This window comes from Megascapheus bottae, chromosome 18 (genome assembly GCF_031878675.1).
Source record: "Megascapheus bottae isolate mThoBot1 chromosome 18, mThoBot2.hap1, whole genome shotgun sequence".
Taxonomy (NCBI): domain Eukaryota; kingdom Metazoa; phylum Chordata; class Mammalia; order Rodentia; family Geomyidae; genus Megascapheus; species Megascapheus bottae.
In genome coordinates, this window is record NC_143526.1 from 39,348,979 (window position 1) to 39,363,474 (window position 14,496).

The 14,496-nt window shown below is 48.5% G+C and overlaps 1 protein-coding gene across 15 annotated transcripts in view; it reads right to left on the reverse strand.

The window, feature by feature from the left end:
* Zmynd8 (zinc finger MYND-type containing 8) overlaps positions 1-13,628 on the reverse strand; it is a 77,755-nt gene extending 64,127 nt beyond the window's left edge. For 8 of the 15 annotated variants that reach the window (XM_090352486.1, XM_090352484.1, XM_090352483.1 and 5 more), the window contains exons 1-2: positions 5,847-8,698; positions 4,639-4,712 (exon numbers count right to left, since the gene is read on the reverse strand). In XM_090352486.1, coding sequence (XP_090208612.1) covers positions 4,639-4,712; positions 5,847-5,872 — 100 coding nt within the window. In that variant the 5' untranslated portion in view covers positions 5,873-8,698. Of the gene's footprint in view, positions 1-4,638; positions 4,713-4,802; positions 4,937-5,846; positions 8,699-9,375; positions 9,468-12,204; positions 12,370-13,006; positions 13,065-13,582 lie in introns of those variants that run through there. The other 7 variants (XM_090352477.1, XM_090352475.1, XM_090352473.1 and 4 more) reach the window with 7 other exon arrangements.
* Positions 13,629-14,496: the final 868 nt, after the last annotated feature.

Sequence of the window (14,496 nt, forward strand, 5' to 3'; positions counted from 1 at the left end):
TTACCCTCACCCCCCAGCCCCCACACACAAATGCCAAGCTGACATCTCGAAAGCTCCAAGGCTTTGTCTTCTGAGAAGTGAGCAGTCTGGAAAATGTCACCGCTGGCATAATGGCCATGAGGACTGGGGAATTACTCAGATTGCAAACTGAAATTTAGTTAGAGAAGCTGAAAGGCTGTTGTGAACTTGATGTCAGAATGTGATGAAAGAATTCTGAGCTGGGCGCGGTGGCTCATGCTTGTAATCCTAGCTACTCAGGAGGCTGAGGTCAGAGGATCGATGTTCAAAGCCAGCCCAAGCACCAAAGTCTGTGAGACTCTTATTAACCACTAGAAAAACGGGAAGTGGTACTGTGGCCCCAGGGGTAAGGCAGTAGCCCTGAACTAAAGAACTCAGGGACAACACCCAGGCCAAGTTTAAACCCACGAATAACCCCCACCCCCCCAAAAAAAAGGAATTCTGAGGGTTTGGGATTTAGCTCTGCGGAAGAGCCCTTTCCTGGCAAGTACAAGGCCCTGAGTTCAGAAAAAAAGAATTCTGAGTCCATGGACCAGGAGCATTGCCTAGTGATAGAGTGCTTGCCTAGCATACACGAAATCCTGGGTTTGATTCCTTGGTACCACATACACAAAAAGCCGGAAGTGGTGCTATGGTTCAAGTGGTAGAGCTCTAGCCTTGAGAAAACCCAAGGACGGTACCCAGGTCCCGAGTTTAAGGCCCAGAACTGGCAAAAAGAAATTCTGAGTGTAGCACAGAGATGTACGCCTATGGGCTGGAGACGTAACTTGTCTAACATACATCCAGCCCTAGGTTCAATCCTTCCCCAGTTTCAGAAAAACAAAAACACAAAACAGGGGGCTATTGACTCACGCCTCTAATCCCAGCTACTCAGGAGGCTGAGATCTGAGGACCGTACTTCAATGTCAGCCCAGGCAGGAAACGCCATGAAACTCTTATTTCCAATTAACCACCAGAAAATCAGAAGTAGCGCTTTGGTTCCACGTGGCAGAGCTCTAGCCTGAAGCACAAAAGCTCAGCAACAGCTCCCAGGCCCTGAGTTCAAGCCCCATGGCCAACAAAACAAAACAAAAAAATGAATTCTACACCTCAGGGCCCCCTGAGCCATACCTCCAATTCCAATGGTCAGCGTCTGGGTTTCCAGAGCAGAACTCAGGGCTGTTTTCCTCAAATATACAACAGGGTTGCCAGTTTCTTGAGGTGCCAGTACCCTCATCTGTATCCTTTTGAGGGCCCTGTGGGGACCGTGTTAAGTGTCTAGGTTGAAGTGTCTAGACACCAGGCCTTCCCTGGCCAAAGAGCAGACACGTGAGTGGTGGACTGTGTGCCCTGCTATTCCTCAGGGGGGGCAGCCTGGCCCTCCCACCTCTGAGTTGGGCCCTGAGCCAACCACCTTTCTCCTGACCATCCAGTTCCTGCCCACGTGATCCACACCTGCTCACGACTGGTCTTATCCAAGCACTGAAGCCCTGAACTTCCCTAACCACAGAGAAGCACGCTAGAGGATCAAGCAGGATTCACTGAGCCCCAATCCTCATCATGTGAACTCTGAGACACTCACTGTCCCAGACCACCTTCACCAGGGCCGTGTTGCATGGTACAGATTTCAGCTCTGGGAACCTCAGCTACCCAGAATCCTCCAATCCAGGGCTCCTCAGGCCCAAGAGGCTCCATCAGTCAGAAAGGGGCCTTGGAGATGGAAGCAGCCACTGCATATACCACCTGCCACACAAGAACCATCATCCTAGGGTGTCCTGAGGGAAATGTCCCCTCCAGAGCAGGCAGCCCCTTCTTTCATGGGTTCCCTAATAACACAAGGCCCTGAGCAATTCTTCCCACAGCTGCCACATGGCATTCTCAACATAGGGCGGAGGCTGACAGGGCAGGAAGACGATAGAGCAGGCTCTAGGAAAGCATCACAGCTTAGGCTAAGAGGGGAGTAGATCTACCAGAAAGGCACCACCCCTGCACTCTCCTGTCCCAGACCCATCTCAGAGCAGCCTCAATGAACAGGCTGCTTTCTTCTTTATTATTATTGTTATTATTATTAATTTCAAACGTCATGCCAGTACTAAGGCTTGAACTCAGGGCCAGGATGCTGTCCACAAGACACCAAGGCCAACACAAACAACTCTCCCTGCCAAATTATAATAACCTGGACTATAAAAAAGAATTAATCTTGAGTTTATACTAAAATACGAAGGATTAAGTAAATATAGGAGAAGAAACAAATCCCCTTATCCAGGGTGATTTCTACAGCTGCTTTACCCATGTGCATTGCATACACATTTGCAGGCATGGTGATTGTCTCTCCAAGACAGGCTGGAAAGAGAAGAACTGCCACAGTCAAGGTCAACATCAAACTGCCATGGTCAAGGTCAATAGCAACCACCGCCCCTTTGTGGTCACACTAACACTGACTGCCCTTGATGCCTGACACAAAAGGCACTCAAGTTACCTCAGAAACCTTGTCAACCACAGTCTAACCCTTGAGAGCCACAAAAGACTCAACTGTCAAGGTCACCAAAAGAGAAGGCTGAGAGACCACTGCAGCCAGGGGGAGGCTACGCACCCCTGACAACTGCACGCAGTGGTTTCAGTGGTGGGATTCCACCTAGACAGAGACCTTCGTGGGGAAAAGTGGAAATCTAAATGAAGCATAGGCTTCCGTTGGCTATCACATGCCCATACTGATTCAGAACTGATGAGCTCCCCCAGACCAGGGTGACGACAACAAAGTATGTGTGTGTATGTGTGTCCAACCAGGGGCTCGTGTCTATAACCCTAGCTCTCTCAGAGGCTGAGATCCGAGGATCAGTAGTTGGAAAGCAGCCCAGACAGGAAAGTCCAGTCCAAGAGACTCATCTCCAACTCACTGGCAAAAAGCCGGAGCAGAGCCGTGGCTCAAGTAGAAGAACTCAGACCTCAAATGAAAAAGCTAAGGGACAGGGCCCAGGGCCTATAGCCAAGCTTGGGTCACACACACACACACACACACACACACACACTGCAGAGAGCTGCAGAGAAGGGCAGCTCACAAGGAGATGAGCAGGAGATCCACCCTGTTTGACAGTCCCTAGCAGAGTCTGCTTTGGAATGGTCTCTGAGTGGTGTGGAGCCAGCTGGGAGACCCGTGCAGGAAGGAGGCTTTTCCTTGGAGGCAGCCTCCGTTCAGACCCAAGACCACGGAAGCCTGGGTTTCTTCATCCAGGGATGGGGGCGGAGGCCACGCCCGTCCTCCCACCTCAGAGGCAACTCAACAAGGCAATGCACGCCCCGCCCTGGGAAGTCTGGAAGCAGCACTGTTCCTAAGGAAACCACAGAGCGGATCCAAGCCCTCCACCCCGGGGTCTTAGATGAGAGTAGGGAGGGACAGAAACAGAAAGCAGCTGGTGGGGGTAGGGAGACAGGATGAAGCTGCCTCCCCCAAACACCCACCCCTCCAGGCTGGCCCTCCACCCCAGGCCTCCATACCACCTCAGCACAGCCAAGGGGTCTGTTGCTCTCAGTCCCTCTAGCTCCAACCAAGTCCCCCAGGGTGGCTCCCTGTGATCTCAGTGACAGCTGTGCAGAGGGGGGAGGGGAGCCAGGACAGTTTTCCAGGGCAGACATCCCTGACCATCTGACCCCTCAGTCAGGCACAGGGACAAGCTGCTGTATTTAAAAAACAAAAACAAAACAAAACAAAAAAACTCAAAAGGGCCAGGAAGCTATGGTTCCCAAAGAAACTGTGATCTGAGATCTGAAGGTGGGGATTCAAAGTCCCTCAGGGCCAGAAAGTCCAGGCGACTCTTATCTCCAACAAATCACCAAAAGCCAGAAGTAAAGCCATGGCTCCAGTATAGAGTGCCAGCCTTGAGCAGAAAAGTGCAGGCACAGTGCCCAGGCCCTGACAGCACACATTTCAAAGGGAGGATTTTTCAGAATTGTCCTCAGACCACGATAGTACCCAAGTTCTGTCACTAGCCTCCTACTTCCCCATGCCCCAACACTCCACCAAGTCTGAAAAGAAGCATTTTCCACTGGGCCAAAGACAGGAAAGCACCATGCATGGGGTGCCAACAGCTCAGAGCTACAGGCGCCCCAAAGGCAAGGGAGTTAAAGGTCCCCTTGTGGAAAAGACAGGGGGGTGGAGGGGTCTCTCCCCCCCACACACACACACCCACAAGGGGTAGCATTGTAAACTCTAAGCAAACCTTTCTACTACCTTTGTTACATTTTGCTCTAAAAGCAAAGGCCTCCCAGGGACTCCAGAAATCCCCACTCTTCCTTTCCCTCTGACCATTTTCATCTCCCTTCTGATACTCCAAAGTGGATTAAAATCAGGAAACCAACAGCAGCTGCAGACTCCAGCGCCTTCCAGAAAGAACTGCATTTACATTGTAATCCCTAAAGCAATCGCTCTGGAGAGGCCAGCCGGACACACTAGGGACAAGGTCCTGTCAGGGACAATTTCCAACAAGCCTCAACTCCTACACACAGGGAAGGGGGGGATGCAAAAGCTCTGCAGAAATGAGGTTCATCCATTGAACAACCCACAATGCAACCAACGCGTTAAACAGCTGGTTCAGGGAGACAGAACAACAAAAGAAGTATCCTGGACACCGATGGCCCACTCACCTTTAGATCGAGTGGAGACATCCATACCTTCCACCACCACCTCCGGTTCTGTTTTTATTTCTTCCTCAGCCAAACTGGAAGAGAACAAATCATGTTGATGCTTAGGATACTCTGGGAACCAGCCCCACAGTGCCAGCTATCATGGGGGGTCACCACGAACCCACCTCCTTTAAGACAACCCCGGACGTCAGATAGCCCGGGGAAGGGACAGGAAGACTCCCGCTTTCAACAACCGCTGGACCCCTAAAGGACTTCAGGAGAACATGAGGCGGTCTGTTCTATCGCCCCCCCCCCTTTTTTTTTAAGTCCAATTACCATTTCAATTGTCATGCTATGGGGGGGGGTGCAGCAACAACAAAAAAGCCTAGCTTTTTAGATACACAATTACAATCCGCCCCCCCTTGGGCCCTGAGAAACAAGGCTTCAAATAAACAAGTTTCGCATAGCTAACACCTGGCTCCAAAGACAGGCAAGTTAGAGGTTTTCCCAGGGCACCCTGAGTTCTGCAAAGCAAATAGTATTTCCCAGACCACCAGGCTTTCCCCCCCTGCCCCGCCCCACCCCTCCCCTAAATCTTACCCCCTCCCTAAAGAGGCAGGAAAGGTGAATAAAGATACAAGTTAAGTTACATGTAGAAAAATATGCCCACAATAGTAGCAAAAGAGCTGGTCTCAAAACAATTCAAACCACCAGGAATTAAGATGGGGTACCCACTCTCCCCCCACCCCCACCCTTCCCCCTCCTTCTCTTTTATTCCCTGGATAGCAGGCATGGTTTCCTTTTGAGCTGAGACTAATTACTCCTCACCACAACTGTGGAATGAGGAAGCATTATTTAAAAGACCCAGGCTGGGAGGTGGGATGGAAAAGGGGATTGGGGGGGGGGGGGGGGAGCCGGCTCCAAAGCTGGGAGCTCTCATCTCTCATCCGCCCCCCCATCTCTCTCTGTCTGCTGGAACTCAGGTTGAAATGAGAGAGAGAGAGAGAGAACAGGCCACTTCAGATCTTTCTCCCCATGGGTGCGGCCGTGGCAGGCCAAGGAAGCACCCACTGTGCCTTCTTTTGATGGGTATAATTTGTTTGAGGCAGTAGAATGTTCTACACAATGAGGTTAACACCGTCATGGTAGGAATCAGAACAATCATTCTAGGTCTCTAGATTCACTTCCAACCACCCCCAGTTCAACAAGAAGAAGAAAGAGATGATCACCAATTGATATGGCTGGAATTTTCCATTTGGAAGACTGAGAAGCAGGACAGGAAGGAGGCTGGAGAAGAATGTTCTGTGTTCCGTGGTCTGGGCCAGTGACAAGGCAAAGAGACGACTCGGAAAAGGCAGCCTCAGGACTGAAACCCCACTGCAAGACGGAGACGAGCTTAGGAGAATCCCAGGTCTGCAGGGAGGAGAGAATTCAGGATGGTAGCTAGGTAGAAAGGAAAAGATTATGTCGCTCAGAATCAATTACAGGAGCATGGAGTCCTCTGACTTACCTAGTCCCGGTAGAGAAAAAGGAGAGGAAGGAGGGTAGTTGGGGCTTAAACCAGAATAGTACCAACTTGAACCCTCTGCTATTGGACCCCATTAACAGTTTCATTTACTCAGCATCTATAGGGTGACCAGTGACACAAATGAAAAACAAAACAAAACAAAAACTGACTTGTCACAAAATGGCTTTTAGTAGAGGACAGCAATTACTCCCTGCTCCAACTCCACACTCATCCTGCCTGGAGCACGCAGGCATCTAACTCGATCTTGGTGACAACGTTCTTGTAGAGGGTGATTAGAAACCAAGTTTATTTCTAAAAAGCCTTGTATAGCATTCAGAGATGGGTGGACTGGTGACTATCAGACCCTTGTACTTTTTTCCCAGCTACAAGTCTGTTTCCTTGTCTAACAGGAAAGCAGGGGAAATGATGAACTTCTTGAAACCACTCTCTTATTTTGAGTGATGAGGAAAAGCTAGTATGTACTCGAACGGAAACACCGATGCAGAACACAGCTCACCTCCCTCCCCCCGAAAATTCCAATTGAATTTTTTTGAGAGGGGGGAGGCTGGGCTCCAAAGAGTCCAAGGTTATGAAGCACTAAGGAGGGATGCATGAAATGAGAACAAAGCTAGTTACAACTCAATACTTCAGGCAGGAAAGCTGCAGAGAGGGGAAAAAAATGCAGACTGAGAACAGGGTGCCTGCTTTCCACGAGGTTTCTAATCATCTATTTTGCAGTTGAGGTGTTTTTGTCCTTTCCCAAGTAGGTACCTTAATGACCTAACTTGAGCGACATCATCCCCCTTAATCCCAGGATTTCAAACACAGCAATTTCAGAAAACTGTCTTTTTAGGGTTGTTTTTTTTTTTTTTTTGACGGACTACTAGCAAGCCATCCATTTTAAAAGGAACCTGGGAATGGACATGCACATACACGTGCATATGTGTGCACGTGTACACACACACACTGGTATCTGACTAAAGAAAACTGCAGAGTTTAAGCATTAACAGGATGGTGAGGGGTGGGAGGTCTTCATTTACAAAAATCAAAGCTGAAATGCAAAATGAGTCATTTAGAACAGCCACATCTAAAGTCACTTCCTTTTTCTATACCACTGATCTCAGGTGGGGTTTTTTTTTGTTGTTGTTGTTTAATGTTAAGTTTGCCATGGGGGGTGGGGACTATGAATATTACATCAAAAGTAGTGGTGAGGAAAGATTTTATACCTGTCTGAATAGGCCTACAGATCTTGGCCAATTTAAGTTTAAAAGCTATTGAGACATTTGTGAAAAGAATGAAAAAAAAAAAGTTTTTGTTTTTTTTTCCCCCAAAGAAAAAGCAGCCACATCTGGAGCAAATACTTTGAACTTCTGCCATAAACACATTCAAGTCTTAGAAAAATACACAGCTCATTTTCTTTCACACATATATATGTATGTATATATACATATTTACATATGAATGGTAGCTCCATCAACCCAGATCATCTACACCAAAAAACAAAGGAACAACTCCTGATTTCAAATTGACATTAAGAACTGTTAACATTAAGAACTGTTAAGAGTTAGACTACAGACCCCACTAAAGGAAGGAATGAAATTAGCTGAAAATCAAACAGCAACCTCTCCTCCCCATAGGAAAAGCCCTCATCAACTGGTTAACGCACACTGAAAACGACCACCACCTCCTCTATCATCTCTCATATCCATTTACTTGCCTGGGGATTTCATAAAACTGACCAATTTCTGGCAATTCAAAGGAGAAACAACAGCACCTGCGGACATAACCAAGACCATCCCTTTCCCCTCCCCAGAAAAGAACAGATTTCTTCCCAGTATCTGAGCAAGAAAGCCTGGGCTTTACTTCTTAAATCTCCAGCACTAGGGAGAAAAAAAGAAAAGCAATTAAAAGTTGTAGATGAGCTAAGCACTACCTCCAAGATACATTAAGCATTCTGATTATTAATTCTGAGGACTCTGAAACTAGTCCCTTCAACACTTCCAAAGAGACAGAAAGCATTTAGTTTGGAGAGGGAAAAAAAAAAAAGCCTGGATGCACACAATACTCAGATATTTCTTTTCCCCAAGTACTCTCACTCTGTGACTTTTAACCAAGAATCTCTAACCCATCTAAAATATATAACCAGCATGCATGCGTGCACAAGAAACTGCTGCTCAGAACATTATTACAGTATTTCAGGAAACATGCAGAATTCAAAAAGACTTTTCCTGCTCTTTTTTTTTTTTCCAACTTTCATCCAAAATACCAAAATGGTCCAGGCTGTAAGAAATAGTTCCTCTCCAAGGTAGGCACATCTTCTTGATCACAAAACAGTGACCATCAAAATAAAAGCCCATGCGTCTCTCAATCTGCAATTAATTGTCCTCAGACTTGGGGGAGGGGGTGACTGGCAAAGCCAGCCTGAGACAGCACTCACCTACCCCAGGCAGTCTTCGGTGGCTAAGCTATTTATGCAGGATTCTTAAAATGGCGTCTGGCACCACTGTCTCATTCCTGCATTGAAGCTAAAATGGTAGCAGCTTGTTCAATAGCTCAGCTCCTGTTCAAGCAGCGGCCCTGCAACTTTCAAAGCCACCTTCCTAAATATCACCTCACCAGAGGACACCACAACCCATCCTTAGAAGCTTTAAAAAAAAAAAAAAAAGAAAGAAAGAAAGAAAAAAAAAAAAAACCTGCAATGACAGGGAGTTTATGAAGTCACAGGTTCTAAGGAAAAGCCTTCCCTTGTCTCTTAGATCCAGAGGTTTAACAAGAGGCTCTGGGATGCCCCCCCTTTCCAAAGAGGGGGGGTGCCTGGTTAGGAATTAGGCAGCCCTGTAGCAGTATTCCATGCAGACAGACAGGTGTCTGTACACACACACACACACACACACACACAGACGCATGCACGCGCACACAGACACACACAGACACACACACACAGAGAATGTTCCAGGGGAGCAGGATAAGGAGAGGAAGCCATTCCCCTTCCAAACCAAACCAAGCAAAGCAAGGGTGGACAACCCACCATACAGGTACACGGCAAAGTGCTTGCCAACCACGCCAAAAGGGCTGCTGCCTCCGTCTGAGGCCAGAGGTAGCATAAAAAAGCCATGAGAAACAGCCACCAGATCCAGCAGCCACTCTGAAGCCAGTCAGTCAGCAGCACCGAGGAAAGGGAACCCAGGGCTGCAGGGGAGGAGCGCCGAGGCCATCTGTCCCTTCTCCTAGGCACCGAAAAGAATACTCACAAATTAGATTTTTGTCCACCCCCAAGAGAGTCGTGAGAATTAACAATGGGTCCTGCAAAACCTGCCTGCAGAGGCTGAGCCCCTGGCCTCCTAAGCAGCCTGTGTCACCTATGTTAAGGTCTCAGAGCTGGCCTCACAAGTCCCCTGGTGCTGGGAGCTGGGGGAGTTTCAAGGTGACAGCTTTGCAGCTCCAGGGGGAGCAAGAAGGGCACAGGGCCCAAGGCCGAGCCTGGAGAGGCTGGTGGCTGGCTCAGCGCCGGCCGGTAGGTTGAGGATGGTGACACGGCCAGCCTGTCTGGCTGCAGAGCTGGCCTGGCCACACCAACAGGGCTTGTTTGTCCGCATGGAGAGCAGAGCGAGTGGGGGCAGGGAACCAGATCCCAGCAACTGGAGGCCAAGGGTGAATCCTCCTTCGGTTTTGCATTTTAAGGCCAACCCCGACTCTCCCTGCTGTTTGCATCTGGCCCCGGAGGCGTTAGAGTCCCAGGAATGTATCTATTTTTGCTAGGGCCCCTGGAATGTATCTATCTTTCGGGTTCAGACCCCCCACCCCCCAGGCAAAGCAGATCAAGGCTGAACAACAGTTTGTGGCTTCTGCCAGAGGAAGGGGAAAGAAGTCAAAAGAAACTGAAGTTTCTTCCCCATCTGAAGTGGGGTAGAGGTGACCTCTCATAAACCTCCCTTTTGCTTTTAGGGGATTCCAGGTGATTCACCTAGTCTTTCAAAAAAATGAAGTCTTCTCCCCAATCCTCCTCATTTAAGACCCAATGCTGTTTTCCCATTGGCTCTCCAGGGGAAGGTTTGGTTGAAAAAGGGTTACTAGGAAAAGAAGGGGGGGGGGGCACTGTTGTTTTCATCCCTGATGTACAAGGGGGTAGGGGGAGGGCTATTCATTATAAAAGTAGCTGGACGTGACCCCATATCCCAACAGTGGGAAAAACTGGGAAGAAAGTTTACGAAGTGATGGCACATCACACAGCACACTGACCATTTTTCTGGTGCTAATAAAAGCAGATGCTCCTCCCCTCCCCCACGGGAGAGCAGAAAGTCTGGCCAAGTTGGGGGTGTCTGGGGTTGGGGGGGAGTCCTCAAAGCCCCAGTGTACGCCTACTCCTTAAGGAGGGCTGGGGAGGCAAAAGGAAAGGGGGAAAGAGAGTCACTATTCAGTTCCTCCCTCTGCAATTTACAAATGTGGTAATCAAGCCACTGGGCTCTACCTCAAGAGAAGGAGCAGGGGGGAGGTGGGGTGCCCTGGGAATGGAATGTAGGGGCGGGGGTGGGAGGGGGCGGGGGTGGGAGAGAGCCAGGGCTCTAAGGGTTGGAACCTGTTTTCTCCAAAAGGAACAAATATGGTAGAAATTTCCAGAAGATCTGTGTTCAGGGCTGCCACTGCAAAATTCTCCATCTTTAACCTTTCCTCCACGTCTGCTGGTTCAAGATGAGCAGAGAGGAACTCATACCACAGCCAGGCTGCTCTGTTCTAAATACTCCTGCTACAATGTATTTCTCTCCCCTTTCAGTAACTGGAAAAAACTTCTGCTTGGAAAAGCAATTACTTTTTTTTTAAAACCAGGCAGAGCTTGGGAGTGGGGGGGGGGGAGGTAGTCACAGTAATGAGAAGAAAAAGTAGCCCACTTGATGCAGAGCTGGGGGACTTGGTAGAGTTGCACATTTCTCCCTTCTCAAATCTGTGGGTAGCCATTTTCCTGCAAGCCTTTAGAGGACAAATGCTTTGCCCTTCACAAACACAGTATTATGCAAACGCTCAAGGCCTCAAACCAGGAGTCTTGTGATCAGATACTACTTCAGAGACAGCTCCAAGAACCTCAATGTGTAATTTTCATTTACAGCAAGAGAACAAAGAGAACTACAAAAATGTGTGAAGTTATGTGTGATGCTGATTGGAGCCCACCTGACACAGCCTTCTCAGCCTCTGGTTTGGTGTATTTTCTACGTATTAAATGAGCCTTTGGCCAATCGGTGTCAAAAGTTGAATTGCTGAGTAGTAATACAACAGGAAAAAAAAAAATCTGACTCCATAAAGTTTCAATGCCACAGCAACTGAATATACTTCTAACATTTATAGTGACCTTGATTTCCAAGCTACAAATTCAGGTAGAGAACTTCCAGGGAAATCCTAGAGGCAGTGGTAAGAAGGAAAAGAAAAAAAAAAATTCTACTTTTTGTCACTTAAAAAAAAAAATCTAGCCACCACATTCAAGAAATTGGGGAGGGTGAGGAGTGAAAGTTGAGAATTAAAGCCTTAAAATAAGGCCAGTATGCAGAGAAGAATGGACTTGGGAAACATGGCTGACTCAGTGACTCCTGAACCAAGCAGAAGTTTGGTGGTCCTGTTCGGATTGGAGATGAGATGGGAATTTTTGGTTTCTACAGATAACCTAAAACTTACATAAAAGCATGACACCCCAGCCCCCCACACGGGCCATCACCAGCTGCCGCCCTCCATCCACCCCATCCCACCCCCAAGTTCCTAGGCCAACACTGGCAAAAGTAAGGTAGCTTCATTCATTTTTACAAGCAGATCACCAGCCGAGAGTTCTAAGAGCTAAACAAACCCAACTCAGAGTCAATGAACAGCACATTTCCCCCTGGCTCAGGGAAACAGGAAGTGAAATCTGCAGGTATCAGAAAAACAGTGGATTCAGTCACTTCAACTCAAAAGACTCTTTACAAGCCCTTATTTTTGTTCCTGTCAATGAAGCCCCCCTCACCCCCAACGGCTCTAGCCAAGACTCCCCGCCCCTTTACAGACCCCAAATGTACACAAAACTGGCTACATGGTCAGAGGAAATGGACTGCTTTACTTACCCAACCAGTGCTCAAGCAACCATCTCATTTTTCCAGTTAGGAAGAGAGAACAGGCTGGCAGATTTGGGACTTGATCAAAAAAGGAAATTTTTTTTTAAACAGTTACATGGCATTATTTAAAACACACACTACCACAACAACACAACCCAACAACTGTATATGGAAAGCTGTCATGAGCCTCAGGCATGATTTTATTTTCCCTGCAGGCTATCATACAGCAGGGCAAAGGATACAATGTATATTTTTTTCAAAAAGAAAAGGGTAAAGAAAATGAAAATAAGAGTAAAAGATACACCATTAATTCATTGAAATTCATGCGACAGTAGAAAGCTTAGCTATTCAGTCCTCTAAGCTTTTTGGGGGGGGGCATGGGGGTGCTCTAGGATCTCGTCCAAGATCTCTCCCCACACACCAACCTTTCCCCAGCCCCAGTCTTCATCCCTATAGCAAAAGCTCCCTCCAGCTTCTAGAAAACACTTTGAGAAACCCTTGCTGGCTGTAGGCTTGATATGCAGAACACTCTGTATGAAGCTAAGTCAGGAAAAAGGGCTAAACAATGTAGTTGCAAGTGCGAAGCTGAGCAGAGGAGGAAGAGAAAGACATGACCACGCACCACCACCCACCTAGGCCCAGAAGCCAGCCTGGCTCCTTCAGCTCTGCTGAGGGCTGGGTTCTATTCCAAACACACACGTCCTGTCTGGTTAGAACTTTGTCCAGCCTTCCCAGAACCTCTCTGGGAGACACAAACTTGCCTGCCCCGCTTTCTGCCATGAGAGCTCCTTGAAGGAACTTGCTTGCTTACCTTCCATTTCCTCCCCCCAGCAGGCATGTGACACAGGAGAAAACAATGGTGCAGGGGGTAAACTGCTGAGAGGAGAGAGGAGAGGAGAGGGGAGGAGAGGGAGAGGGAGAGGGAGAGAGGGGGGAGAGAGAGAGAGAGAGAGAGAGAGAGAGAGAGAGAGAGAGAGAGAGAGAGAGAGAGAGGAGACAGAGGGACAGAGAGGAACAGACAGGAAGGGGGGGGGAGGAAACGAAAAAGAAGAGGAAAAAAATAGCTTCTCTTTTGGCATACCAGGATCTAGCTTCAAATTATTCCAGAAACACCATATCCTGGTGGCAGAGAAAAAGGTGTACCAGGGCCCTGCCTAGTTTGTAGAATCAGAATCAAGCTAATGGCTAATGGCTACTTTAGCCATGTGACCAAGAAAGCCAAAAAAAAAAATTTTTTTTTCTCTCTCTCAGCAGTTCCAAGTTAACCTAACTAAGTGCTCTGTGGGTGAATGTGTAGCGAGGCCAGCCACAGAGAAATCACACTGCTAGCCCACAACTCGATGTCTCAGAGGGAGGGGGGAAAAGATGGTTAAAAAGCCGAGCTTACCTCTGTGGATGCATTGCTAACACTGTGTAATGTCAATACTTATAAAACATGGAGGACAGGCTCCCAGTTCTCACAGAAAAAGGGTTTGGCACTTCGGCGGATGATCTGGCCGCCTAATAAAAGCTCATCCCCGATTGGCTGATCTGGCAAATCGGAGTGTAAAGCCGCTCCGGATTGGCTGAAACACTTCCTGAGCGATTATCTTTGTAAGGCTCGGTGAGCCAGAGCCATCCTGTGCATAGAAAAAGACAGGCTCAGCGAGGCCTTCTGTAGCAAGAACACCCTGAGACAGGGGCCCCCGCACACACTGCACCCACACTCTGGCTAGATATCCTGGCACTGGCAAGCCAGTGCAGCCAGCCTGACCTGCTCCTGGGAAGTTTCAGGCCCGGATGCCTGGGGGAAGGGTGCTTTTGGGGTGGCTGGAAGGGCTCGGGCCCCATCTGCCCCCCACGGCAACAGCCCTCCTGCAAAGGGAAAGAAAGACTGGCTTCTTTCTAGAAACATCCAGGAGAGTGGGCTTCCAAGAGGGTAGATCAAACTGAGGGGCAGGGATTCCTGGGGAAACTGGAAGAGGCTGGAGGAGAGGAGCTGGAGGAAAGCAGGCAGCCCAGGTGGAGGGGAGCCCCTAAGAAAGCAGCAAGGGTGCCCTGGCTTCCCAGAATAAAGGAGGCTGCAGTGGGGGAGGAGAGGAAGAGTGGTCAAGTTTGCATAGTCATTGTCAAAAGGCCTCCTGGAAAAAAAGCAGGCCAGAGAGCCATTTGCCCTCCTCCCCTCCCTCAACACTCAAAGAAAAATCAAAATGGGTTCTGCCTCACTGCCAGAATGCCAATGTCACACCACACACACACACACACACACACACACACACACACACACACACACACACACACACCATCTCTGAGCTTACCCTA